At 49.1% G+C, this 27922-nt stretch overlaps 2 protein-coding genes across 3 annotated transcripts in view; one reads left to right on the top strand and one right to left on the bottom strand.

Moving 5' to 3' along the window:
* Positions 1-1144: 1144 nt before the first annotated feature.
* The window catches only part of Syn (synapsin), a 60020-nt gene continuing 33242 nt past the window's right edge, over positions 1145-27922 (bottom strand). The window contains exons 10-13 of the mRNA XM_076307810.1: positions 9609-9814; positions 8550-8814; positions 8210-8456; positions 1145-7635 (exon numbers count right to left, since the gene is read on the bottom strand). Of these exons, the coding sequence (XP_076163925.1) occupies positions 7463-7635; positions 8210-8456; positions 8550-8814; positions 9609-9814 (891 nt within the window). The 3' untranslated portion in view covers positions 1145-7462. The remainder of the gene's footprint in view (positions 7636-8209; positions 8457-8549; positions 8815-9608; positions 9815-27922) is intronic.
* Positions 13207-27922, top strand: part of Timp (Tissue inhibitor of metalloproteases) — a 40080-nt gene continuing 25364 nt past the window's right edge. The window contains exon 1 of one of the 2 annotated variants that reach the window (XM_076307611.1): positions 13207-13733. Coding sequence is in view for 1 of the 2 variants with exons in the window: in XM_076307609.1 (XP_076163724.1) it covers positions 15840-15929 (90 nt within the window). In the remaining variant the exon portion in view is untranslated. Of the gene's footprint in view, positions 13734-15824; positions 15930-27922 lie in introns of those variants that run through there. The other variant, XM_076307609.1, reaches the window with a different exon arrangement.

Below are 27922 nucleotides of genomic sequence, written 5' to 3'. Positions count from 1 at the left end.
TAACGAAGAACCCGCGACGTACTCCGTTTGCTCACCCGCCATCCCCTTCGGAATCGGTCCTCGGAGTCAATGGTCCCGTTTCGTCGTTCCAGACGCGACGGCGGCGCGACGCGTTCAACACTTGACCCCTGATGAAAACATAATTACAGGTATACGAATCGATCACCTCGGGGGTGGGGGGCCTCGAGTGTCGTTGACTCCTTCGATGGTCGCGCGATGGACTCCCTCGATGCTCCGTGAAACGTTTTCGCGCGCTGCTTACCCATCGGGCCCCGAACCGTGTCCGGGGCATCGTCGCCTCGCCTCGAGAATTGCCGTCTCGCTACCGAACCGTGCTCCGACGTTCCTGCGACGATACCGTGGGAGGAGATACTACAAACTGTACGGTCGTCGATGGAACGACCGAGCACGATTAGGGGTGGAAACATCTTCCACGGTGCAACAACATCTCGAGATTTCGTACGACGAACCGAACGTTTCCCGAAAGAAAACGTTGGCGCCACGATCGGTAATCAACGCCGACGCATACTCCGCGTTTCGATCTCTCAGCATCGTTCCCTCGCGTCTACGCGAGAAGTAAAACCTTATTACATCGGTACTACTACTTGTATCATTCTGCACTGTGCTGCACTTACCTACCCCCAATAATCAAACGATGATCTCTTACTAGCTAAACGATGACAGATAGAACTCGCATTTTACGCATTTACTTAACATCCCTTTCGGTTTCATCTTCGTCTTACACGGCGGTTAGATAAACGTGATTAATGGTCGTACGATCGGAAGGATTGGTAATAAATCGTGCTCGATATTGGTGGGAAACGGGCGCGACGACGCCGCGGTCTCGATCGCGAGCGTTCGTTGTTCGTTCGATATCCGTAAACAAGACCGGACTCGAGGGTCCGCGATAAGGAGGCGTTCTTTATCAAGTTGGCTTCGAGACGCGAATAAAAAGGGGATTAAATCGCGGGGCGATCGAGTGGACGCGGCGCCGGGACGCGGGGATACGCGTTGTCCGGCACGAATCGATCGACGATTCTCGAGTCACCCGACGAATGGGCACGCGGGGGGCGCCACCCGCCCTGAGAAAATACTTTCGACGACGAACCGGGGGCCCCGCGCGTAACGAGAATCGTAACGACTCCTCCGCCTCGCTTTTCCCCGCGCGATATCGCGTTCGCTTCGCTGGTTTCGTTTCCTTTTTTTTTTTCTCCTTCTTCTTCACCAATCGTAATTTCCGCGGCGCGTCTGAGATGCACGCGCCGCGGAGAAGAGCATCGATTCCAATTTCCTTCCTTTTTTTTTCTCTTTCTCCTTAAGCGCTAAACGCTATTACCGTCTCGCACTCGTCTCGTTCTCGAGGAGAGCGACGCAGGTCGCTACGCGTCGCCCCCTCTCGCAACTCAATACCTTATATTGTCGTACAATTGATATCGTGTATCGGTTATGACAAGAGGCCACGTCCCGCGCGTACGGTGATTACGGTCGTCGGTTTGGATCGGAGAGAAGTGATCGCCGACGAGGGCAATCACCGGGGGCCAACGTTCGGAGGTAAACGCGGCGCCGCACGCGCGGAAACGTCCGCACGTTTTTTTTTTTTTTCTCTTCTTTTCTTCGCGTCACTGTGTCTCGTAATTATATTACTATTAAATAGCATTCCGACCAATTTACAATTAATTAGACCTGAAACTCCCCTTACAAACTTATAATACCGTTTACGTCGCGTAACATAATACGTATGTATATATATATATATATAGAGTTTTTGTTTTCCGTGTCTGTGTGAATAGGAGTGTAGTGATTATAGTACATGTGCGACTAGCACTCATTGAAATCAAGGAGGTAACGTACGGTTACATAGAGCCTAAAAACGTACTTCTTAATGCTATCCCATAATGGTGAAATCCTTAGCGACTAGAAAAGTATGTTATCGATAATTTAAATTCGTTACATTGAAACACCGAATATTCATAAACGAGGTGATCGAGCGTACGTCGCGGAACCGGGTACCGGGCAACCCGAGCACGCGGGTCGAATTGCTCGCCCGTTCCCTTTCGGTGTTTCGTTGTGGTTGTACCGGCGATTGAGTGGTCGCGTTCGCACGGAGGAAGAAGCGGTGTTCATTGGTCGGGGAACGGGGCCCGATGGTGGTTCGACGATCGCGTTTCCCTCGAGTCGGGGTAACGCGGAGCCTGGGCTCGTAGCGTTGATCGGCGACAGGTGTCCGCGCTGGATCCCGCGACTCGAGGAACGCCGTTAACGTTCCGTGTCCGCGTATAGCGACACGCTGTCCACCCGAGGCAACGGTCGCGCGCGAGATAACTCTCCCGAGCGGAATGGATCTCGATGACGGGACGTTGAATCGGCGACGAGCGACCACGGTTCAACCGATGCGCCCGTACGCGATCGTCGAGAGCCACGCGACAGGTCCGACACCGCGGAAAACGCGTCGTACGCTCGACGCAACCCGGTGAAACGGCTTCGAATCGTGTTTTCGCGCAACACGATACATGCTTTGAATCTATGCGCGATTCGGGCCGTATTTCGTAACAACGCGTCGCTCGATACCCGACATGTATAGTAAACCACCCCGACCGTCGCGAGCGTAGCGGAAAGATACGCGCGACGACGATCCGGGCGCGTCGGGCTCGGCTCGCTTCTCGTCATCTCCAACGTGTCTGCGTTTGTTCGTGTGGTGTGCTATGCTGTGGTGTGGTGTGTGTGTGTGTGTGTGTGTGTGTTTTAATTTTTTTTTTTTTGAATTTTTTTCAATTTTTCGTCTTTCATTGGGACTTATCCGTACAGTGTTATAACCATTTAATTAGTTCCACGGCCATAAAGTATATCTTCTATGCGTATGGGGTGATTCTTCATTATTTTTTTTTATGTTGTTGACTAACAATCGGGGGATTACACGACACAAGGGGTTCTAAGTAGATTCCTAGATTATTACACCTTAAGATTATTCCCGGCAAGAAGGTAGAAATAGGACGATAAAGAAAGGTGTTCGTTGCACGAACGCTTGGGAACGTCGTGAAATGATAACGAAACGAGACAAGAGAACGGAAACAAGAAAGAAAAATCGGAGAACGAACCGAGATCCACGGATGGCCGTCTCGTTAACGGTTTCGTTTCGCGAAACGACGAAATCGTCCCGCTGGCCGGAGCCGGTGCCGCGTTCCGGCGCGCCGTTACGACGAAACCGAACCGTTACTCGCGACGATGCGTAAATCACGATTTAACGAAAGAACAAAGAGGTATTTAACGGCTGCTCACTACATCACACGGGCACTAGAGTAAATTAACAAGATCGTTGTTCTAGGGTTGTACATGATCGAGCGACAGTATATCTGTCTCGTCGATGTGTTCGTGTGTGTGTTTTTTTTTTTTTTTTTTTGGAGGGGGATATTTTTTTTTTCCTTTTTTTGATTTTGGTGTCCGATCGATGGTTTGCGCGCGCGATCATCCGGCGCGATCCACTGTCGGGAAACGAATTTCGTTGCGAGATCGTTGTCGATTTTACGGCGGGACACTGTGCACTGAAAGTTGGTTCGTGGGGTCGCGTGATCGCGTTCGTTCGAGAAAAATTGACACCGGTGCGATGATCGGATATTCCAAATTGTTCGCGTTGCGAGGAGTGTTTCGTTCGGAGCGGATGATCGCGCGACGATCAACGGGGTCTGAGTTTTGTCCCTAAATGTACAATCGCTACGGATCTCTGCCGTGAAGCGTGCTGCTACGTGTTACTCGTTTACGGGTGCTCGAAGTCAATGCCGTTGTTCCGTCTAGGCTGCGACGCTTGGAACCCAGCTGCCTTTTTCTAGTTTCTATCCTACCTAGTGCATAAAGTTGCACCCCTGAGAGATATTCGGTATCTTGAACCGCATCTACGTATCGGTACAGATCGAACACGTTCTGCTTAGCAAGTCTTATCGGGTCACGTTCGCGCCGTCTCTGACGCGGGCCTCGGTGAAGCTCGCGCGGTGCACGGGGGACACGAGAACAGGGGGGAAGGGAACCTCGATGATCGTGCGCTCGCGATGACTTTTCGATAGCCGATGGTGCGCACGGTGTTCATGGCGTTCATGGCGCGCATGGCGCGCACGGAGCGCATGATCGACCGTCGCGGTCCCCTGCCGCCACCGCGTTCCGTTTCGAGCGTGTTTCGAGCGTCTCGCCGCGCGGTCGCGTCGTCGCGACGCCGTGAACGCGCACCGCGAGCTTTCGTTTCGTTCTGCATCGTGGCGTCAGCTCCGAAAGCGAGTCTCGACTTTCGTTCTCGAGGACTTTGTACTTCGTCGAGCGACCGGGACCACCCGGCTTTGTAAAGGTTCGCCCGGGTGCGCGGTCGCGTTGTTCTTACTTCGTTATCGCTTAATGTACTTGGTTTTGATATAATCGTTTGATGTCGTTTACTCCGATTTCGCTTCGATCGTACGTCGAATTGGAACGCGAGTGTTTCAAAACTTAGACACCTTCGAAACTGGCCCTGCCCTTGACTCCCGTTCCGCGTCCACGCGACCCTAAACTCGTCGGATCTACGCCCGTCGCGCGTACCCGAGGAGAGTCGATCCAGGGCCACGAAATCGCAAACGTAAGGTACATCGAATGAAGATCAATTGGAATTCATACCGACCGATTTTGTTCTCTCGAGAAACTTTACGCTTCCAAATGAACCTAAACGCCTTCGTTCGCTTTCCGATCGTATTGGACGGTGTGCGAGTTATCCACGATATCGAAGGTGTGTAACAAACGTCTTCGTTGCAATGATCGTACGAATGCAATGGTGCGCGTGTCTCGTATAAAAAGTATAAACAATAGATTTTCATGGTTAAGTGCAACGGGGTAAGGTGTGTACGTCGAAATCCGATGTATTCCGAGCGAGGTGAGAAAGGTGACAAGGGCACTTAAGTATCAAGGCACATCAAATAACAAAAAAATCATCGGACGTCTATTACTTGAAACGAACGCGTAACCGTGGGTGGGGATAGCGGTTCGAAGCCGTAACTAACCGTTGCTAATCGAAATCTAGATTCGCGCGGAATATCGAACGATCAATCGTGCAATACAGGATGGATTAACGTTACGCATCGTTCCGCTCGTTTTACGTTCACGGGTGCCGATCTATCGCGAAAACAACGATCGTTCGTTCGGACGACAACGGAAGAAAATTTTCACGCGAAAATGAGGCAACGCTTCCCTCTTGCAACCCCTACGTGCATGTCCTACCGCACTTTTGCAACCAACGAAAGCTCGACCGAAAATCAATTTTAATAATTCCTAATCGACCGAAGTTATATCGAACCGCGAAACCAAACCGGAACGGAACGTTGAAAGAAATTATTTATCTTTTTTTTTGTTCGTTTGTCCCTTCGAAGCTGACACCACGAGGTCACTGTCTTCGTCGTAATACAAGTTTATCAGCCCTTACGACTAATGTAAATTGAGATCATTGGATAAAGACGTTTTCGTTCGTTTCACTTTCGTCGTCGATCGATGTGTCGCGCTCGACACCTGACCACCACGGTTCCAGTACTGACCCAAAGAAGTTCGCGTCGATGGAAAATCATTCGGCGAACAAACTCGTATACATTTGCAGATCGTCGAAGGTATTTTTTTTTTTTTTTCTTTTCTTTGGTTTTGCCTCGAATTTGCACGATCGCAAATAGCAGAATGCCCATGTTTCTTCGTTCTCGCGACACCTAGTTACCCCACTTCCTTTTCGCTTCCCGTGTCTAACTCACGAACCCGTTTATTACATTTTGATTTCACGGTAATCGTCTTAACTCTACGGAGGAACGAACGTTTTTCTTTTTTCGTCAATTTTCACCGACTGGAAAGTCGCCCCGTGCGCAACCCTCGCTTACCACTCTCATCCTCCCCCTACACCCCTCTACCATCCACCAGCAACCCGACGACTAACGATGCGCGAAAATTTAGGAAAAAGAAGCGGTTCGTTATTGGAATTAAGGACAGTTTTCAACATCGAGATGCTCACACTATTCGAAGGAATAAATTTTGACTCGTCCGAATCGTATCGGTCGCCGGTCGATGAATTTTTGATTGATCCGAGAAAAATGTATCGAGAACGCGCCGGCGAGCCACGGAAAAATTTTGTTCGTCTCGTTCTCTCGCTTCGAGGACACACGTGTAATCCAACCAACCAACGTTTTGCGTTTGTTCGCATGCACGATGTCAAAGTACTGTCCCCTCTCGAAAGCTTAATGACTATTTGTGCGCTTAAGATACAGACTCCGTCGATCTGGTTGTTCGCGGGCCGACGCGGTGACGCGTCAGCGACCGAAACGAAAGTCTTTTTCTCTAGCCAAATGTTCTGTATAATGCCCGAATCTCCTCTTTTTTTGTTTTCCTCGATCATATTGAATGACGTCGGTTTACAAATATTTTAACAATTTTACAAATATTTCACCTGCAGGACTTCCTTCTCCCGTTTAATTTATAATCCATAAAATTTCCTCTCTCGTGTTTTTTCTTCGTATTACTTTTTCTTTATCCGTCAGAGAATGCTCTATAATCGAAAGTTAAGCCTAAAAATGGTGGATTGCCTGAAGTAAAGTCGGATGAGGAGATGACAGGGGCCTATGGTATTGTTTCCTGTTTGAATCGAAAACCAAGTAACCGTTCCCGTAAACGAGACGAGAGTTGTGCAGAACGGATACGTCGATGGTAACGAAACATAACCGGACGCTCGGAAAAGTATTATTTATCGTTTAACCTGAGAATTTCCCTAGCCACTATTTAAATGCTGAATACATCGAATACATAGAACCTACATTTACTTTTTCATTTCTCATTTTTTAATATACATAAACGACCACGACTTTCGTTTAATTCCCCTTGAATTTTTTCTCAACCCACCCCTTATCGAAACGCGTAGCTAATTCAGTTTTGCAAATTATGCGGTAAAACGTGCGTGTTGTCAATTGGTAAATTCATCGTCGAGAAATCAGAATCGCGATACTAACAACGAACGAGAACCTCTCTACGATCGGTTCTCGTTCGATTTCACGGAAATGAAAAATGGTACGCGAATCAAAAGCCCGAATCGTTAACCAGCGAACGTAAGATTAACGAGTTACGTTCATGTTTATACACATCGCCGTGGACCGTTAGCAAAATTTACATCGTTATATCGTGTCTCGTGCGAGACACGTGTGTCGTTTAGCCGTGCTTCGCGATCTGCAAATATATAGGACGTTTCGCTCACTTTTGCAACGAAGCGTACGATGATTCTATCGTTTAATCGAAATCAGACTCGACTCGATGTTTTCAACGAAATCGCGCGACAAGAACGAAACGATATAAACATTTACGGGAACCCAACGATTCCCCGTGAACGATTCCAACTTATTTTCACCTCGACCACCACCGTCTCGTTAAACATAAATCGCGACACCTTTCAAATGAATCTTCTTTGCGCCAGTACTTTCGTTCGATGGATTTACATGTCGCCAAAGATTCCGGCAAACGTTTTTCGTAAATTCTTCATAGTGTCTTCCGTGTCGTCGCTCTGAGACTGACTACCTTGTTTGTGGAAAGGCATTCTGGATGGTGGTGGCTCCTCTGGGCGTCGACCAACGGATGGAGCGCTGCTCGTTGTGCTCGATTGCGATGCTGTGGACAAAGAATCGTTCGAAAATTGTCTGCAACCGTACAGTGCGTTACGTCGCTGCTTCGAGCGACGAATAATACCAGTGAAACGACACGGTGTCCTCTCTGAATCCAAATAAGTGCAACTAGTTTTACAGGGAACGAATTCACCGAGATCGATACGCAAAGCGAGATTGACCGATATCTACGTTCCGTCTTTTTTGTATTTCCGTTGATCCGCTGAGCATTTGAATTCTATCAAAAGCATCGCAAACTCCAGATGCTCGATACCTTGTATTCTACCGTGCAACGTAAAATAAAAATATATCTAAAAATACGATACATCGAAAGTGTAATAAAACGACAGTGTTTTACGAAAATAATTCGTTCCACGATTTTGATTCATTTTTGGCGAACAGTTGTCCGCGCGTTACTTCCGCCACAAATTACATCGTACTCTGTACATTTACGTTCGATGTATAAGCAATATACATATCCGTTAATTATCTACCTCCAAGTATCGCGTATACGCGATTCCCTTCGCTTCGCGTGATAAATTTGTTACGAGACGAGCACTCTCGCCAAAAGTTTCACGTACCTTGAGAATCACGGCGTTGCAGTTGATGGTGACTGTCAGAGCTGGTAACATCGCCTGCCAATGCAGTCGTGGACCCTACGGAACCTAAGCTTCCTATGCTCGCCATAGACCCCATACTTCCGTGGGAACCCAGCGGCGCAGGTGGCGGTGCTGTGCGATCTTCTATGGGACTCGTCGTCTGACTGGAGCCAGACATCGACCCTCTGGATGTTGTTTTCGTCAACGCGCTCGGAATTCGACAGCACGCCTGACAATAAGAAAGAATTATGGGTCGACGATCCTCTGGAAAATTGTAGCCGAGAACGTTCGGGTTACAAACTAAGAAGTCGTCTCGTTTTACCTGCATCTTCGCGGTGACAAGGTCAGCGATGTGACGACGATCCTCCTCTTGCGAATCACCCATCAACGACAAAGCACTGTCGTTCACTTCGATTATGTATTCTCGACCATCCTTCCCTACCAGCAGCTCGATCGCGCAGATATCCAATCCGCCGAACAGTTGGGCCACGTGATCGACCCAGGCTTTATGTCTTTCGCTCACGGCTAATTGCTCCAACATCGCCGAACCGGTGTTGGACTTCCAGTTTCCGCTGATGCTCTTCCGCCTGAGTGGAGTATCGACAACCGCAATTACCATCCGTTCCAACAATTTCATGGTGCAATGATTTGCTGTATTCATCGGCGATTGCTCGGCCAATTAACGCTCGATCGGTGGGGTGGGATCAACGAGCGAATTTAATCTTTCGACGCGTCCTGTTCGGTGCGTCCCCGTTCGTGATATTATTTATCAGCGACGTTTTACATTCGTTTCGCGGCAATGCGCGATTTTACCATCGAAACAAAGTCTCGATTTTACATTCGTGGTACGAATCCGGAATAAAGAAACTCGAGGAACACGACTTAGGAAATTCGATCCCGATACCATAAGTTAGCGGTATTGGAACTTGGATTTTCGTAAACATTATTTTTTACAGTGTTCAATTAGGAAAGGTTAATTTCGTGAAACAAGATTCAAGTAGTGGGAGTAACGACGATACAAGAACTTGACTCCCTTTAAACGTTATCTCCGTATCGTCTAACGTTGTAGAGCAATGTTCGAGGGGTGAATTTTGTAAACTAAGAATCAAGAAGTGGAGACAACGACGATGTTAGAACTCGGCTTCTCTGAAACACCTTTCTTTAAATTGTACATCTTCGATGAATTTCGTAACGCAAAGCGTAGGAAAAATTAGTTCTCGATGGAAAATTCGTCCCGAATGGTTGTAAATATTCGACTCTACCGATCAACGGTCGATCCGTATTACGAGTATCATTTTCGCTCCGCGTTTCGCGCCGGGTACCCATGACATTTGCCAGTTGAGGCGCGCGATCGGTCAGAGGAACATTTCGCGACACTCACATGAACGCCTTGTAGTTATTGCCTATTTTCTGCACGTGCACGTCGTACTTAGTGTCGATGTACGGTTCCGAGGTGGAGTAGGTGTTCGCCACAGCTGCCAACGAGGCGAGATCTAGAAACTCTTGATTCGTCTCGGCGCGGGCTTTTCCCACTCCGCCGTGGGCGTGTCCGAGTTTCACCACGACCGGATAACGAGATGCGCTCACCTGCGAAAAACGGACAAGGTAAAATTACCAATAGTTGACCGCGTACTGGTGGTTGACACTTACAGGGAAAAAGGATCGAAAATTTAACGCGCTTCGCTGCAACGTTCACAGCGGGTGACATTTTGAATTTCATAATTTCTTCAATGCACCCAGAAAAACAACCTTTCGTATTTATTTCGGTTAGGATCTTTCAGAGATCGAGCTACAAGACAGTTTTTCCTTATTTTACTTTTTTCATCATCGTAACGCTACGTAACAATCCCTACAATTCCTTCCATTTGTTTAATTCTTCTTTGTAATTAATATTATTTTCTTAAGAAAAAATCCTTCCCTTAAACTTTCCACGAAATCATCCTAAAGGTATCGCGAGAAGAGTGGACAAAATTCTAAATCGCGTATCCGATAAATTTTAGCCCAGTTAGTCGGCAACTTGGTCACGTGGTTCGAAGAATCGGACGCGATCGCTGCGCGGAGAAGAGAGACGCGCAAGCTGGAGAATTGTCTCTGGAACGATCGACCATTGGCGCGGTTGTCTCGATCGGCGGAAACAAGAAATGGTACGCGAGTCGGAGTCTCCCTCGAGCGGATCCGGCGAGCGAGTCGTCCGATACCGACGACTCCGCGAACGGTTGCGCAACGAGTGCCGCGCGCAGCGCGTTACAATATTTATTTAACGCGTTTCTGCATCGAGCTGCGGTGAATCGATTAACAATTGCACCGCGTATTCAGCATTCCGTGGTAGGAGCCGACTAACCGGGAAACCAGTCCCGCGACGCGGACGCCTACAGCGATCTCGCGGGGACCTGTGTTCGATAATCGAATGCATTAGCCGACATCTGTGAACGAAGATCAAAGTCTGCCGATCCGCAGCCCCGTTGATTGAGCAGTCCACGATATTCGCGTGGGTCGACCGATGATTATTACACGCCGATAAAGCCGCGTTGCGCGTCTTTGCATCCGTTGGCCGCGACGCGAGCGTCGTCGCGCGTCCCTGAAACGTATCCTCCGGGTCTATTTTCCGCGCCCAAGGAAACGTTCGAGCTGAAACGTAACGACGACGTTTCGCGTCTCGAGAGAACCTCCGTAGGTTCGATTCTACCGGTTTCGTTCTCCGTAATCAACGACCGGGCTCGTACGGCGCAATATCTCCTACGTCGACCTCCGGATCTCTTCGCCACCGGTAATCGAATCGAGAAAAGAGGGCTAAAGACCACGCTCGAGAAACCTCGAATTCTTTCTTCCCGCGCGTCCCGTTAACGCAGATAGCAACGGAATTCACCGTCGATAGAAAGAAATCCGTTCCTCCTCGGGAAACTCTAAGTGGTTTAACCCCCCCCCCCGGCACTCCGGCGCGGTGTGTTCCGATCCATCTACCGATACTTCGCGTCCAACGTGGCCCCGTCGACCCGAGCGTCACGAATCCGTGAACGACCACCGGAACGATCGACGAGGCGCGCGAATTCCGCGTTACCGGCCTCGACAACAGGGCCAACCTCGACCATTTGTTATTACAAAGCGCGAGGACCTCGAAAAAGGAAATGACTGTTTAACCGATTGCCCCCACGGCTTCGTGTCCGGGGAACGATAGACCGACGAGAACAACAACGACCACGACCACGACCGATACGACCGATGATGGTACAGTGCTCAAACTGTGCGTAACGCACGTGTTTACGCCGGCACGTGGGTGTCGGGAAGTTGCCCTTCTGAGCACCGCTGGACCCGCGTGTCCCTTCCCCCGTCTGGTACCGGACACCAACGACGGGGATCAACGGCGAGGGACACGGAGATAAATCATTGATCGCGGCTCAAGGGAACTCTCCGAGAGGCTCTCCGAGGGCAGACAGGGGTGTCGCCTTCGATTTTGTTTGCTCGTACGCGAACGTACTAAAAATAATGCGCGTTTCGCGCCAACGAGACGAACATTCGTGGCCGGACCTACACCGGTGACCGTCGTTGAGGTAACGAATAACCACAGTCGAGAACTGGATCGCTCCGCGCGGTGAATGGACGCGCTCGGAATTGCACGATTTTCGATCGTACCTGGAAAATTCTACGTTAACGAGGAACGGTAACAGGGAGAACGAATACGTTCGCTCGGAGCAACGACGCTCGATTTTACAGAAATGGAAAAGTTGAAACTCGAAACGCGTCAGTCGGTGCGAACCGTCCGGTCCCAGAGGACAAAGTCGATCGTTATCGAGAAAAATGGCGTACGCTTGAACCGATAATCGCCCGACGACAAGTAGTATTTAAACGCGTCGTTGATATCCGCGTTGCTCGAGTACACGAGTACCCTCTTACCTAAGTAATAATAATATTCGAAGCTTTCGTGCGCCCGTAAAATATTCGAATATTAAATTATTCGTACGGTCCCCGGGCCCAGCGCCGGCACGACAGAGGGAACGTTAACTCCCATCGAAGCCGTTTAACGTCCGTCGACGTACCCGGGGACGAAATATGTTCCGGCTCGGCCTCCCGCTCGTGTTTCGCCAACCGAGAGGATAAAAAAGTCCACGGACACGTTAAACGATAGTAATCGTGGATCAAACGGTGACGAGTGGAACCCCCGCGAGCACGTTTTCTGGCGAACGAGTAAGGAAGCTCGAGTCTCTTCGTGCGAACGGGAGAGGGGAAGTATCGGGAATGAGAAAGAACGAAAAAGAGTCGAAAAAGAAAAAATCGGGAAAAAAAAAGAAAAATAAAAGAACAAGAGCAAAGTAAGAGTAGATCGACGTAGCTCGAAACGCGCGAGGAGGACGAAGATTCACGACGGAACGGTGAAGCGGTGCGATGGTGTACGAGCGAGAGAGTAAGAGGACTGTGGGTGGCCAGCGGGAGACGGCAAGCGAGCAAGGTATACCAACGGAGCGGGGCGGTGTCAGCGGTGGGGGAACTACACGCGAGTAGAGGCGAGTAGAGGGGAAGCAGAGGATCGTGTCGGAGAAGGACGGAGCGACGGACAACGACGCGGTAACGACGAGGACCGGGACGCAGAAGAGCGATAGCTGGAAGGAGAAAGGTAAAAGAGCGAGCAAGGACGCGTGGAAAGCGAACGGAGGAACGAACGAGAGAATCGGATCGAAAGAAATAGGGACAAGGAGGAGGAATAGGCACGAGAAAAGATCGCGCGCGACCGCTCGAGGTGGAGCGAGAGGGTGAAGCTGGGAATCGGTCGCGCGGAAGGGAGAAAGGTAAAAGTCAGAAATGAGGACAGAGACGGAGAACAGGTATAATTGAGCGAGCTGGAGGAAGACAGAGGGGGAAGAGGAAAAAGGGCGAGCGAGAGAGGAGGAACGGGACGAAGAGAGACGGAATTCAGCAGCGAGATCGACGGTAAGAACGTAGGAAGGAACGAGAGGCTCCCGTGTCGTGCGCGCTTGCATTGCTTTTCGAAGCTCGCGCGCGAACGGTTCGAGTAGGTTACGTGCGCGCGTGTGTACGTCGTATCGTTCACGACGAAACGCACGTGAAAATCGACCCGGTCCTCGTTTCGACGATCGACGATCGACGATCGACGGTGTGCAACGTATCGGCGACCTCGCTGCGCGGCGGCTCGCACCTCGTGCACGTACTCGCTGGCAACGCGCGTGAAAGCTCCGGGCGACCCACACGACGTTGTTTCTCTCTCCTCGTGGTCGTTGTCGTCGTCGTCTCGATCGTCGTCTTCCTGCGCGGTGCCACGCGAACACGGAGCCGCGCGAAACGCCGACGCAGAGCCGATACGGAGCCTCGCGTACGCGTCGTCGAGCCTCGTCGTTCTCCTCGTTGATCGGTACCTTCGTTTCGCCGATTTTCGCAGCATGCTAGCGCGTCTTCGAGGTCAAGGAGAATAACGGAGAGAAAGGCCGGGAGTGCAAGTTGAACTGTGCGAGGAAAGCCGAAGCGGAAGGATCTCTGCGCGGGGTCACGGAGAAAGGTATCTCTTTGCGCCGCGTGCGCGATTTTCACGTTCTACTCGGCGCCGGTATTTCCGCGTTTGTGCCGCGCCGCGATGGATCCGCGTCCGACGCTTCCGATCGGCGATCGAACCGATTCGACCCGTTTCGAAAACAACGAGTCGCTCGGCGTTGGAAGTTTACGAATTTTTTTCCGAGACGATTTCTTTCCTCTCTATACCACGGAAAAACGGTACTTTCGATATCGATCGCTTTTGCAACGATGCTAAGCGAGAATCGATCTCGTACAGAGAAAACCGCGCTCTTCCGTGCACCGTGTGACCGGCGTACGAATTTTTATACGTAGAAATCGACGAGAGAAACCCACGCTCGTGCGCCGATCGGAAGTATCGAGAGGAATCGAAATCTCGGGCCGGTATCAATTTCCGATAAGTGGGTACCGATATCGCGCGATACCGAGCGGCATCGATGCCGTTGCGAACGACGATGGAAAAAGTGAAACGTTCGAGTTTTATCGCCGAGACCAGAAATCTATGCGCTCGCGTATCCGAAATGCAAAGCCGCGCGCGCGTTCGTGAAATTAACGCTAGCTTCCGTGGGTCCGTTAAACGGGTATCGATACTCGCGGGAAGTATCGAACGGGTTGCGATTCCGTTCGATACCATTTAACACGGGATTGTAATTTACGGGCCGGTATCGATAAAATTGACTCGGTGTCGTTCACGTCGCTACTTCCAACTCGTCGTTACGGTTCCATTATACGTAATATAGTACTTACGGTTGACAGACGGGATTTAAAAAAATCGTAACGCATGCACGGATCGCGTGTTCAACGATCCGAGTGCGCGCGTACTCGTACGTGGACGCGAACCCCGGCGCAATTCGCGGACGCGAATTTCGAGCAACGATGTAGCGGCACTTTTGCGGATCCGTTGAACTTGAGCCACGGCCCGTTTCACTCGAGATTAGATTCGACGGTTTATCGCGTCGGCGATCGAGACGATGACATCACGCTCGGCCGTGTGCCAAAACGATCGTCGTCGGACGTTTTCGCGCGTATCGAGAAACGATTCTTTTCGGGGGAACTTCTATACCCATTGACTTCATCGACGGCTACGAACGGTGGGATTTGTGTTTCGGTAGTCGTAGATGACGTTTCAGCGACGGTGGCGGTGGCGGCGGCGGCGCGACTCGAGCTCAGAATTCGCGCGATCGAAAGGCGCCGTTCCGCGATATTGTTGGTAAATACCGCGAGCGGTCTTGTACCGCGCGTGGTAAATAAGGCGATAAATCTAAACGAGCTCGGGAACGGCTAAGGCGACACGGAATCGTTTATGTTCGGCTCGCGGCGGAGACACCGTTGGTCGTCGGGATAAGAAAAGAAAAAAAGGAAAAAAGAACGAGCGACCGACATTTACTACAGCCCCGCGACGAAGCTTCGCGGCGCGAAAACCGCGCCGTGGACACGCGTGTATCGTAAACCGGGAAAAAGTAACGGAGATGAAGACGTTTACGATCGTTTCATTATGTTAATTCCATCGTCGGACACCCATTATGTCTCCGCCGCGCGTGTAACCGGAACGTCTCTCCACCCACCGAAAAAGAAATACGAACACCTCGGCCCGCTACCCTAACCCCTACCTCTTCGCGATTCGCGTTCATTTTCTGGCGAACGTTGCACGCGGAACGAAACTCTCACCTCGTTGTATCCTATCATCGTTATATTCTGTAACCGACAGCTCGCGATATGAATAATTCATGGCGCTAATTAGTCGTGGTTCGATCAATCGTGTCCGGTGCTGCCGATCATCGTTTCCCTTTGCCGCGACTTCGCCGATCGTGATAACGAGCTCGGTCTATGATAAAGGAAATGGAAGGGGACGTCGTTCGCCGATCGAACGAGAAATTAATTGGCTCGAGCGGGCGAGACCGAGTCGCGTGAAAAATCACGGAACGGAGCCTCGTCGGTACCACGGCCGGAACAACCGTGCGCCGGGTGAAACGTTGCGATTCGATCCTTTTCAACGGTATCGCGAAAAATCCGACCATTTATGCCCGTGTACCACGAATATCGAACGCAGAGGGTAACGATCCGGGGAAGAGGCCTCTCGAACTATGCTAATGGAATGCTAATAATGTCAGAGTGCCATTACCAATTGCTGTCAACAAGGTGGCGGAATCGATTTAGAAAAACGATACCGGCGTCTACGGATACGGTATGAATAAATTTCAATTCCATTACATTTTATTATCCCCGACGTGGCGCGCACGGCGGCGCTCGACACGAAATTCCATATTCATGGACAGCTAGTATGTACCGGGTTCCGTGCGAACTGATTTTCTCGTAAACCGTGGACCCCGGTTTTTCTTCCCGCGATCGAGAACGGCGAAAGTCCTCGTACGTATTCGCCGGCTCGCCTTAATTACCATCTCCGGCACACGGACGTGTCACTGGGTGCTCCGTGTTAACACCGTCGTGCCGAGAATGCCGGATTCGTTTGTTACTGTCAAAGAGATACGTAATTTGTCACTCGAGCGTACAGAGAACAGGGTGTAGGATCTCACGTACGTATCGTGTCTATTTTCTAGGCGCGTGTACGGCACCGTTTATCCCGAACCAATCCGTATCGTTTCTCATTCCGGGAGAACCACTGTCCCTTTCGAATCGGAATTTTTCCAAACGTTCGATACTTGCTTCGCGAAAGTTTTCGTATACGTTTCAATTTCGGAGATTTTATCGACCGTTGAATCGTCTTATCCTTTTTCGATCGGTGTTTCGAAAGGATTCGTTCGGAAGCTTCGATGATATTTCGAAAAGGAAATTGTACTAGCCGTTATCGGAATCGGGAATAGTATCGATACGATTACCGGGGTAAAATATATCGGTAATTGTATTAATTACGGAAAGTGGTCGAACGATCCAATTTATTCTTACACCGCGACACGTACCGGAGATACAGGAGCTCGGATTGTAAATGTCGGCGGTAAATATCTGCAATCGTGATGCAATAAATGTTCGATGACTTTATCAAGTATCGAACGAGTTACGAAGTCTCGATCGCATCCTCTTTTCGCGGGGGCCGATGGTAATAAAATCGATGCGGGACTGCGTACACAGAGTTCGGGCGAACGAGATTCGACGTTCGGTTCACGAAACGGACGCCCGTGTAATCGAATTCGGTATGCTTCCGCGGAATCGATTTCGATGAACGCCAGGACGGAAAATACGAGAACGCGAGAGACCAGGAGTGGCTCGACGAGTCGCTCGTGTCGGAGAACGCGAAACGTGTATTCTTTGCCCGTACGTTTCACCGATCGGCAAATTATATCTACTTTTTTCGCCACGGGACGCCCTCCGGACAAAAAGTTCAACGATAGTTATACTCGAAACGGATCAACCGCTAAAATTAACTTGTCAATGCGATATAAGTTAATTGCAATTTATAATCGACTGGATACAAGGGTAAGGCACGTAACTGGAACCAGTCGGCTAGCTCCGTAATTACAACCTTACGTCTTAATTACCTAACGACTCCTCGTTAGGGAAAGAATTGATTTCCAGTTGATGCAACCGAGGTCGACCTTGAGATCGAGAAAACGATCGGGAACGTAAAAGGGAAAGAGTCTCGACGAAAGAGAGAAATGTAGAAAATATCCATCGAATTGCGTACTCGAGGAACAATTTCCGTTTACTCGCTCAACGTTAAAGTAGATAATTAACGAAGGTTTTTCGATTCGTTGCGCAATGACGTTCGTACATCGGTGTATCGATCATCGAAGAGTACGAAATTCACGGTCGAGAAAAAGCACGGCGATAAATATCAAGCTTGCACGGACTACGAATCGCCATAATTTTTTACAGCGAGCAATTATTCTAATTGCAGTGTAACCTTTTCGAATTCACGTTCCGAACCCGGAACGAATAATTTTGATGAACGCTCCGCGGCACGCCCCCCTTCGTTTGCAATCGATCTGTCGATTTGTCGGCGCAAAAATTGTCGACGAGAATCGTACCATTATTATGCAACAGAGATTGGCGAAATTCTTATCGACGTGAAAAAATCTCGAACGACGAACAAAAGACACGCAACATTTAATTCTCGAACGATCGAGTAAACGACAGAACTCTGTAGAACAATAACGTATCTCGCGTCGAGCAAAATTAAATCTCGCTGTAAAATTCGTTCTACTTTTATTCGAATACAATTTCTCCTAGGATTCTTTTGCCGGGAAGAAATCTTCGCGACGACTTTTCGTGCGTATTTGTTCGTCGTTTTGAGCCCTCTATAATCTCCGCTCTCCATCGATCGTGGAACCCCGTGCATACAATCGTCGGCTTCTTGTTCTCTCGATTTTTTATTTCGTTCGATAATTCCGATCGTAATACATCGCCTATTGTAACCGCGCCCTCGTGTACCTCCTTCTCGGTAACATCGGGACTCCCGTATGTAAATAAATCCGTTCTTTAACAACGAACGGTGATACGTGATTCCTGCTCGATTCTCGTCGCGATTCGTCGCGAACGTGGACGATCCGAGAGTACGTTCCCCGATGAAGTTCCTCTCCCGATTTTTCGATTCGATAATTCCGATTACGATGCACCGTTTACCGTAACCGCGCCCTCGTGTAGCTTCCTCTCGGTAACACGAGGACTCCTTCCGTCTGTAAATAAATCCGTTCTTTCGCAACGAACGGTGTTTCGGAATCGCTGTTCAATTCCCGTCGCGAACGTGTACGTTTCGAGGGTACGTACCTCGATGAAGTTCCTCTCTCAATCTTTCGATTCGATAATTCCGCGCGCGGTACATCGTCCACCGTGACCGTGCCCCCGTGTACCTAGCTCTCGGTAACACGAGGACTCCTTCCGTATGTAAATAAATCCGTTCTTTAACAACGAACGGTAATTCGGAATTCCTGTTCGATTCTCGTCGTAATTCACAGCGGCGCGCCACCGTCGAGAGACGTTCATTAGCGGCAATAACGAGTAGCCCGGTACGCGTTGTAAATCCTTCGAGGCCTCCCCACGTCGTGGCGTCGCATTGTGATACGTCGATTAACCAATCGAGGAGGATACAATCCCGCGGGTTGGGTCGTCTACCGTGGGGATCGTAATACACGAGCGGTATCGGCGTGTACGATATTACGTTTATTACGCGTTACAACCGATACACGGTGGCTCCGCGTACGGGTACCTACGTACACGTACCTACGTAGGTAGACGGTACCCTCGTTGTAACCGTTCCGCGTCGTCCGCGTACCATCCCGCCGCGCGGCTTTTATTTCCATTCGAGGAAATACGTCCGTGCTCGGTAGACCTCGTCCACCGGCAGATTAGCCCGGCGAATCGAATATTTATAGCCGCGTTCGTTTTCGCGATCGCGCCATGCCGCGTCGCCTCGCGTCGCCTCGCGTCGCGTTCTCGGCGTCGAGAGCGCGCTCCGTAAGTACACGCACGGAATAACGGACAGAGAGAGAGAGAGAGAGAGAAAGAGGGGGGATAGGGGCGGTTTACAGGGCACGCGGGGCAACGTCGCGTTCCGATAACGCCGCGGGAGTCCCCCGATTCGTTCTTCTTTACGGCAACGACAGCGTAATCTGGGAATCGGCGACGATAAATCCACCAACTATTCCGGGATCAAACGTTTCTCGGACGCGCGTTGGAGTTATTGGCAATTTCCTCGTTATTTATGCCCGTGGCGCCGGTTTGCGGCTGTCCCGTATCGTGATTACAGTGTACGAGCCCGGGCGTTCTTTATCGCGCGTCATTACGGCCCGTTCGGTAATATTTATACTTTATATTTGCTCCGTTGCAATCTCGGCAACGTAGAACGAGAATTAGCGTGGATTCTTTTAACGGTCGATGAGAAATTGTTTCTGGATGTTCCGAAGCGGGAAATTGGTTCTCTATTATCCTCTCGGTGCAGTTTCAAGTACGGGTCGTTCGAGATTTTTTCTCGATCTCGTCGATCCCTTCCCCCCCTATCCTCTTCGAAATTCGTGATCGTCGATCATTCGTTGTTCTCGTACGTACCACTCGTTCGTATACTCGATACTTTACTCAATGGTTACTTGGTGGGTTTTTTTTTTTTTATTCGGGTTGTTCTCCGTCTGCGCCGTTTCGATTGATTTTATTCGTTGCTCGCGTTTGTTTCTACTTGTACAATAACTTTGACGTTGCGTTGAAAAGCAACCTCGAAATTGTACAAATTGTTCTTGCGAAACGATCCGCGCGAGGCGTACCTATGCGCGCGATAAAGACGTTCGGCGATAATAATAGTAATTGCGCGCAGCAGGGGGCGAAACGGTTATGGAATTTTTTCATCGGGTCCCGTTGAAACGCTTGAAACGGAACTTGCACGATAAAAGTTGTCGCGTTGCGAGTTCCAATCGGACCGGATAAATAAAGAAGGTTTGAATAATATCGATAAGAAATACAAATAAGAGTTTCCGTTTAACGGGGAAAAAATTCTCGATCGCTTGGAAAATCATTCGCGCGGTACGTTTTACGAGTTCACTTTTCTGTTCGATCGTTTTTGTAAAACTCTTAGTTTCTCGTTATTTCCCATCTTTCTGCAACGCTATATTACGCTATCAAAGAAATCTATTCTCTTTTCCAAAAGTTCCGAAACAACTGTCTTCGTGGGATTTTTGGTATGCGAATTTTTAAATATTACCGTTCCACTGCAACAATTTTCAAACGAGAAGAACGTTCGTTTCGAACGGTTCGTAATTTCACCACTACCGTAACGTTGTACTTATTGATACAATAATGTTACGTGTTACGTTATCGGGCCGGTGTACCGAATTGAAAAATAAATTTCTTTATCGAACGCACCGTTTCGTCGTCGAATTTTAGCGATCGATCACTCCGCAAGGATTTATACTTTACTTTCGTGTTAACCGATAACGTATCGAAATGTTTTCTCGACGTTCGTGAACATAAAAACACACTGGCCGCGAATCAGCCGCGACGAAAAAATAAATACGTTAAAGCGTCGCGATACACCCGATACATCGAACGCGCGAAACGAACGGTATCCGAAATATAAATATACGATGTCTTTAATTAACCGACGCGAGCTACGCCACTGGAGCCAACCCATTCACGCGTTATGTTACGTAAGAAATATGTAAGGAAGAAAAAAAAAAGAAACGTTTGCGGCACATCGTGCCGGTTACGCCCATTCGTTATTTTCAGTTCGGTGGTATTTCACGACCCCATTCTACCCGGGTCCCGTGCATTTTCGCCAACGTGGATGCACACGCCGTGGCCCGTGATTAACGGCGCTCCTCCACCGTTTGGCGATTATCCAATTCGCGCCGCTGGCGCCAGCCATAAATTGATAGTTTCCGTGGAATACACGGAACCACCCTCTCGGTGGATCCTTTTTCGATTAAATCGTCGAGAGTATCGAATCAATTAGGAGAGATGGAACCCGTCCGTTCGCGTTCCCCGCTGGTTCGGCGACAGGAATTAACAACGACATTTCGTAGTTACAGTTACTCCCAATTGCACCTTATGAAAGGAGCTACGAGAGGTCGCTGTTGAACTAATGAGAAGCAACGTCGCGCGAACTCTTGAAATGCTTGAAACCGCAAACTTGGACTTCTTTCTACCCGGAAACAGTGCACGGTGCTACATTTCTCACGCGGCAATTACTCGCGGTTCAAGAACCTTCGACAGACGAACGCGCGCTCGGACGCGAACGCGACTCTCAACAATGAGTCAACAATCGGTAGATCGATGATTATTGACCGATCGCTGCGGGGCCTTTTTAAAGTAACGAGACCCGTACGACGATAACACCGTGTTAATCGATCGTTCCGAATTCTCTTAAATTTCATTCAAAGACTCGCGATCGGCCTCCGAACCTCGCCCGTAAATTCCATCGTTACGGAGAATAAAAAAAAATTCTCGCGATAAACGGACGAGGAACATTCCAGGGAAAGTAAAAATACCGAACTCGATTTTAACGGACGCGGCAAGGTCGCGACTACAACGAGCAAAAGAAAGCTCGTTAAATAATTTTAATGTGCGCGCGAACGATCGTTTTTACGTTTTAGACGAGATGCGAGAATTGTATCCAACTCTACACAAGTTACTACTATCTAGATATTATCTAGGTTGAAAAGTACCAGTTGAATTCGAGTACAATGCAAACGATCCTTTTCGTACAAAATGCCAAAGTTATACCAAAGCGTACAAAAATTACTCTGCACCCGATATTTTCTTATTTCTCTATTGAAAAATACCGGTCTCGCTCGAGCGTAACGCGATTGCTCTTCTTTGCAGAAGCTGTCAAAGTTACGTTAAAGCGTAGAAAAATGCCCCTTGTCTCGGCACGTGGTGATATTCTTTGGGCTCGTGGTAAACGTAAACAGTCGCGTAACAGCGTCTTTACCGTAACTTTTCGCGCGAGCGTAAAACGAAAAAAATTACCGAACGGTCGGACAATGGAACGGTAAAGTCGTTATTCATCGAGAGACAAGAACCGTGGTGTTCGCGTTAAAGGGCACGGAGGATTAATGCCTGTCGGGACATTGCCGAATACACCTTCTCGAGAGCGGACACAGCATCCCACACCGAGGCGGCCTTGCCTAAAAGTCGGCAGCTTACGAAACAGCACGTGGCAGCGCGGTATCGTCGGGGTGTGGTCTCTGCGGTTTCTCCCGTTACATCATCACGAATATATGGCCAGTCTAGTCATGCACTTTCTGGGTGGTTGGCATTCCTATTTCGCCTTTTTGCTCGTCGGTGTTCGCCCGGGAGGATTCATCGCGCGCCGCGGGATTACGTGGCGTACATAATCGACCACGGCTCTTAATTAACATTTACGATTATTCGTTGGCACGCTGTTCGCCGGAGAACCGATTACATTGCGCGCGGCCGTTGCATCGAGCCGCGATAACGAACGACCGCCTGAAACTCTCGCGCGCGATACCATTTTAGGGATCCGGAGGTGAAACGTAATATAATACAAGCCTGGGTGTTCCTCTTAGCTCGGTACCGAATCGCTCGATCCTCTCCCAACGATTTTGACGAACGAAGGTGTCGACTGCTCGCATCGAGGTGCACTCGTCGAATCACGGGGCTTTGTATTTTATTTATACATCCAAGATCGTAACGTATCGCAGTACGTCGGTTACGCAGTTCTTCGATCGTCTCGAAAATATTCGCCCCCTCTTATCGAGCCGCGCTTACGCAATTACGTGTTTCGAATGTTGTTTTTATTTATTCCAAATCGCGACCCGGTGCGTCGATCGTGTAGAGGTAGTCGTTGTTTTGATTAAAGACGATGGTCGATGTCTTGCTTGGTAGTTGTATAAATTGGTTTCGCATAAATTAACAGCGTTCGATGGTATCATCGGCGAGGAGGACAACGAGAGAAATCAAAGGACGGTAGAATACTCGTATATCGAGGTGACAATAGCGCGCGCGAAGAAATTAGATACTCGATGTCATCTTGCACCAACGGACGTGAGATGCGTTTGCAAGCTTCGGTACGAAGAATTTCCATCGGCCAGGGACGATTATTCGCGGTAGCAAGGATTTTTAATCGATCGCAAATTTCTGCATTGTTTCCACCCGCGTCCGCGACTATTATTGTACTACCGTTTTATCGTTTCTACCATTTTCTGCTCGCTGTTCGCGAGCTTGCACTCGAGTCCAAGCCGGCCACTTGGAGTGGCTCGACGGAGTGGAATTCTGCGAAGAATTCGTCTCGTTGGATGATTCGTCGCGCGAATTATCATAATCGAGGTGCGTAGAATTCGCTCCCGATACGGTTCATTCTCACGACGGTACGCCGTCTAGAATCCTGTACTCTTGACACGGATCTGTTCGCTACACTCGCCACGCTCGTTCGCCGAAAGTACGGGATCGGCTCCGAGAAGAAACGAATCTTTGGCGGGACGCGTAGCTTTGAAGTGCGGGCGAATCGCTACCGTGAGTCAGCCTTGGCACCGATAGCACCGTGTATTCATAAATTAGCATTCGGTAGACTTCGAATACGGAGAAGACCTTCGTCGGAGCGATACCCGCGACCCTACACGGCGTGTTTAAAAATTTCAACCGCGTACCGAGTGATACAGCTGCGCTCTCCCGGGAGTGACGTCTGCCGCGTTCTTTCGCGGGCTAACTAACGTCGTAACTTTACTACGGAGGAGTGACTCACCGACCAGCAATCTCATTCATCGAACCGAACGAGAATCGCGATAACCGGGAATAAAACGGTTTTGCAAGCACGCTTTCGGCGAACGAGAACATCTTCTCGGATGGGAAAGCGATGTTTCAGCGATCCTGGCCATTCGTTGGCAACCGACGTCTACCCCTTTCCCCTCTCCCGGGTCTTTCGTCGCTTTCTGTCTCGCTCTCTCGTTCGTTTTACTCGCGACGGCCCGAAGACACGGGAAGATTTATCGCTCGTACAACACGGACGGCGTGAACTTTGATAAATTAGATTTTCCAAGTCGATAGTGCGCGTCGTTATTACAGAAAACGAATCTAGAAACTCACGAGCGAGCGTGATTCCGTTCGCCTCGATGAACATCGCGATCGCTCGTACTCCGATCGCCTTCGGTGCACAAGATACACGTGTCGTGCCGAAACGAAAATGGAAAACAACAGCGTGAGAAGAACTTGGACGGGAATAGTCGAAGATACGAGATTCGTAGAACGTATCAAAATTGAGGCACGTTTTTCGAGTACCGAGAACAACGGTTCGAATTATTTCCCGCGATCAAAATCATTGAACACGAGTTCCGTTCGATCGCGAACGATCTATCCACGATGCGTAAGACGAACGCGTTTGGTCGAGACATTTTTCGCTCGATGGATTTGCCAAAGTTTCGACCGTTACGGTGCTAATTCGTACCTCGTAATTCTGAATGGAAACTTAATTAACGATTGTGGACCGTTCGGGTAATTACGCGTGACTCATTCGTTGGTTCGAAGATGCGGTCACTTGTAGCGCAACGATGTCGGATCGCGGTTGCTTGACCGAAAATACATCCCGCGAACACGATTGCTTTCGAGCGACGAAGGACGACGCTATTCACCATGCGGTTTTGACAGACGTTCCATGAAATCACGCGCGAGAATAGTGGATCAACGTCAAAGCGAACGCCGGATTTTTTCTTTCGTCTTTTCGCCCACGTTCCGACGAAACACTCGTGCAATTCGAATTGCACGTCTCGATAACGCCCGGTGATTTCATCCGTTATTTTCACCGCGCTACTTCGATGGTAGGTGGACAGCGCGAATGCCTCGAACGGCGTATCGATTGCTTCGATATTCAGTTTCGAAGTACCGGCACCGTTTCGCTAGAAAACATAGTTCGAGGAATCGTGGAACACGTATAGGATCTATTACGACGCGAGGATGATCTCCTTCGACGATCTCTATCTTGAAAAATGCATCGACGATATTATTCGCAGGAACTCGGGACGGAATATTCTCGCGAGACGCGTATTCGAAATATAAACGAAGATCTCCGTATCGGACAAGAGAACGAATTAGAAACAAATTCGTTCGCTATTTCGACGATCGAAAAACGAAATCACGTTCGAACGTTCTTCTCGGTACAGGCGCAACTGCATCGTTGCAATTACTCGCGGTGGATTCGCACCAAAGATAGAGCTATTCGTTAGTCAGCGACTCTATTTTTCCCCCTGTCTGGATATAAATAGTTACAGACAATCCGTGTCAGCGGTTTGTGACCCACGAGCTGTTTTGAAACACTTTTATTTCTTTCTACGCGCGTGAAAATAGCCGGCCATTTATTCCCGTGCCGCTTCAACTGGCCTATATTTTTGGCCCAGTATTTTACCAAATCCAAACATCCTGGTAAATATATCGCGCATCGAGCTTTACGCCTAACTCCACCGACCGATAATTCTCCTTTCGATTTGTATCGTCGAGCATCTGGACGTTATCTTTAATATCGTTGCGCTCGCGTTTTATCGCGGCCCGTGCGAACGCACGATCGCGAGATTAAACGCGTATTCGGTGGTAAATGATATATTATCGTCGCGAACCGACGACTCGTTCTCGAAGCAAAGTGCACAGCGAACCGTTTCGAAAGTTTTCATACTCCCAGAATTAAATCGCACCGTGCAGAATTCCGTCGGCGCGGTTCGACCGCAAAATCATTCTTCATTGTTCGAGCGACCGCAATTTCCATACAAGAACGAGTACAGTTATTGTTATTAATCCCCGTGACGGATTTTACGACTGCACATAATTCGCATCAGCGTGTACGTCGGATTTCTCCGGCGCGGCAATTATCAATTTTGCCAGCTAGCGCATTTTACAACGATTTTCTTCCGGGAACGAATCGAACCGTCTTCCGAGATTTTTCCACGCGAACGATTATTTTCGCGAATCTAACAACTCCAAGAAATAAACCTCTCCTCTAGCGGATAAACAAGCGCTTTACGGAAGCTGTAAACTTTGTTTATATCGAAAGAGGATGCATTCGAGATCACCTGGAAATGTCTGGTTAGGATCGATCTGTATCTACTTGCTTCGTTTCGATCGAACGCTTTTACGATCGTTGGAAAGCTCGAGTGGACTTCTCGTTAATCGGGAAGGAAATCATAAATTTTAACGTCGGTTTTATAAACCTATCGGGGTCCATTGTCCTATTTCGTTGTTACATTGTACTCGTTCGTAAATATTACTTTCGTTACAAATTCGAGGAACAAAATCGTTACAATTTCTCTCTCGCGTTCTTCGGATCAGTTTACGTTGCGAATATGTAACGGACTCTGGATCAATAAATGTAAATGGACCGCGAAACGCGAGCGACTAAGATTCCGCGAATCGTTTGAAAATTTGTTCCGTTGATGTAACACGATTCAAGGAGAACTGGAAGACGATCGTGGCGAATCTTTCCTCGATTCTTTCTTTCCAGAGGTTTCAAAGTCACCTTCGGTTCTTTTTTTGTTTCACGGACGAATCATTTTTTTTTTTTTTTTTTGTTTTTCACATTCGTCGTTCACGAGTATCGTAATAAAGACGTTCGAACGTTCGGCGATCGAAATGCACGGTGGACGCCGGTTGAAAATCGACGAGTGCCGAAAAATCGTCGGTGCAACGTACTCGTTGCGCGTAATTCTTCGTGCAACTGCATTTCAATGCGATCCGTCTCAATCGAGGATGAATCACGCGTCGTTACGGAGGACGGGAACGAGCGAGGACCGCACGTTGTCGCAGACGCGCGCGAATCCTTTGAATTAATGCGACGCGAGCGCGCGACGCGCGACGCGCATTACGGCTGGCGCTTTAATAAAACCGATTACGTTTCTTTATTCCGGCCGGTAAATGAAGACTGGCGGATTGTTATCGCCCGACACGGAGCACATTAACAAGTGATTCGATGAGCAGCAAATTGTCGACCACCAGTATCGCACCGTTTCCTTCGTTATTTACCGTGACTCACACCGTAAATATAGATACGCGTTCACCGAGCTAACGTATGCCAACGCGCTGAAACCTTTTATCGGGGCGATGTCTCCCGACCGCGCGATTACCCTAATTCCTGTGATTATCATAACGAAACGCGTCGAACCGCGAGTTTGCTCGCCGGTGAAGAAAAAGAAATACCAACGACACGCGCTAATGAGAATTTATTATACAATCGGTACCGTTGCAACGTTCGGGGACCCTCTTTTCGAGAATTACTTTTGGAAAAGTTCGTCACCGCGGTGCGCCAAAATACGAATACATCGTCGATCCATAACGCACCTTGTTCGCGGAAATACGAACAAGGTGCATTTACCTACGAGCTACTCGCTTCTACGTTCTCGATACCGATTGACGCATCGATATCGCAAACTTATGTACAAACACATCGGTGTGTCCATCGAGAGAACGATAATCACAGTCAGTGGCCGGAACACTGACGTGCAGGAACCTCGAGCCTAGTCGCCTTACGATGTTTCGCGCGTCAACGTTTGCAAATCGTACGCAACCGCTCGCCCGAACGTTTTCGCGATAACGAATCACCGGTCGCCGGTAGACACTTCTGTCAGCGATTCTTCGATTAAAGTGATCGCTCAACGGGACACGACAAGACACAAGTAACCATTAGTCACACATCATTTTCTTAATCTTTACATAGCCGTTTGAAACCCGTTTCGCAACACGGCTGCATCGCGAGAATCGTATAAACACTTGGCTCGTCCGCCGCGCGTTTTGCGCCTTGTA

This window comes from Ptiloglossa arizonensis, chromosome 3, assembly GCF_051014685.1.
Source record: "Ptiloglossa arizonensis isolate GNS036 chromosome 3, iyPtiAriz1_principal, whole genome shotgun sequence".
Lineage (NCBI taxonomy): Eukaryota > Metazoa > Arthropoda > Insecta > Hymenoptera > Colletidae > Ptiloglossa > Ptiloglossa arizonensis.
This window is presented reverse-complemented; position numbering and strand designations above follow the sequence as displayed.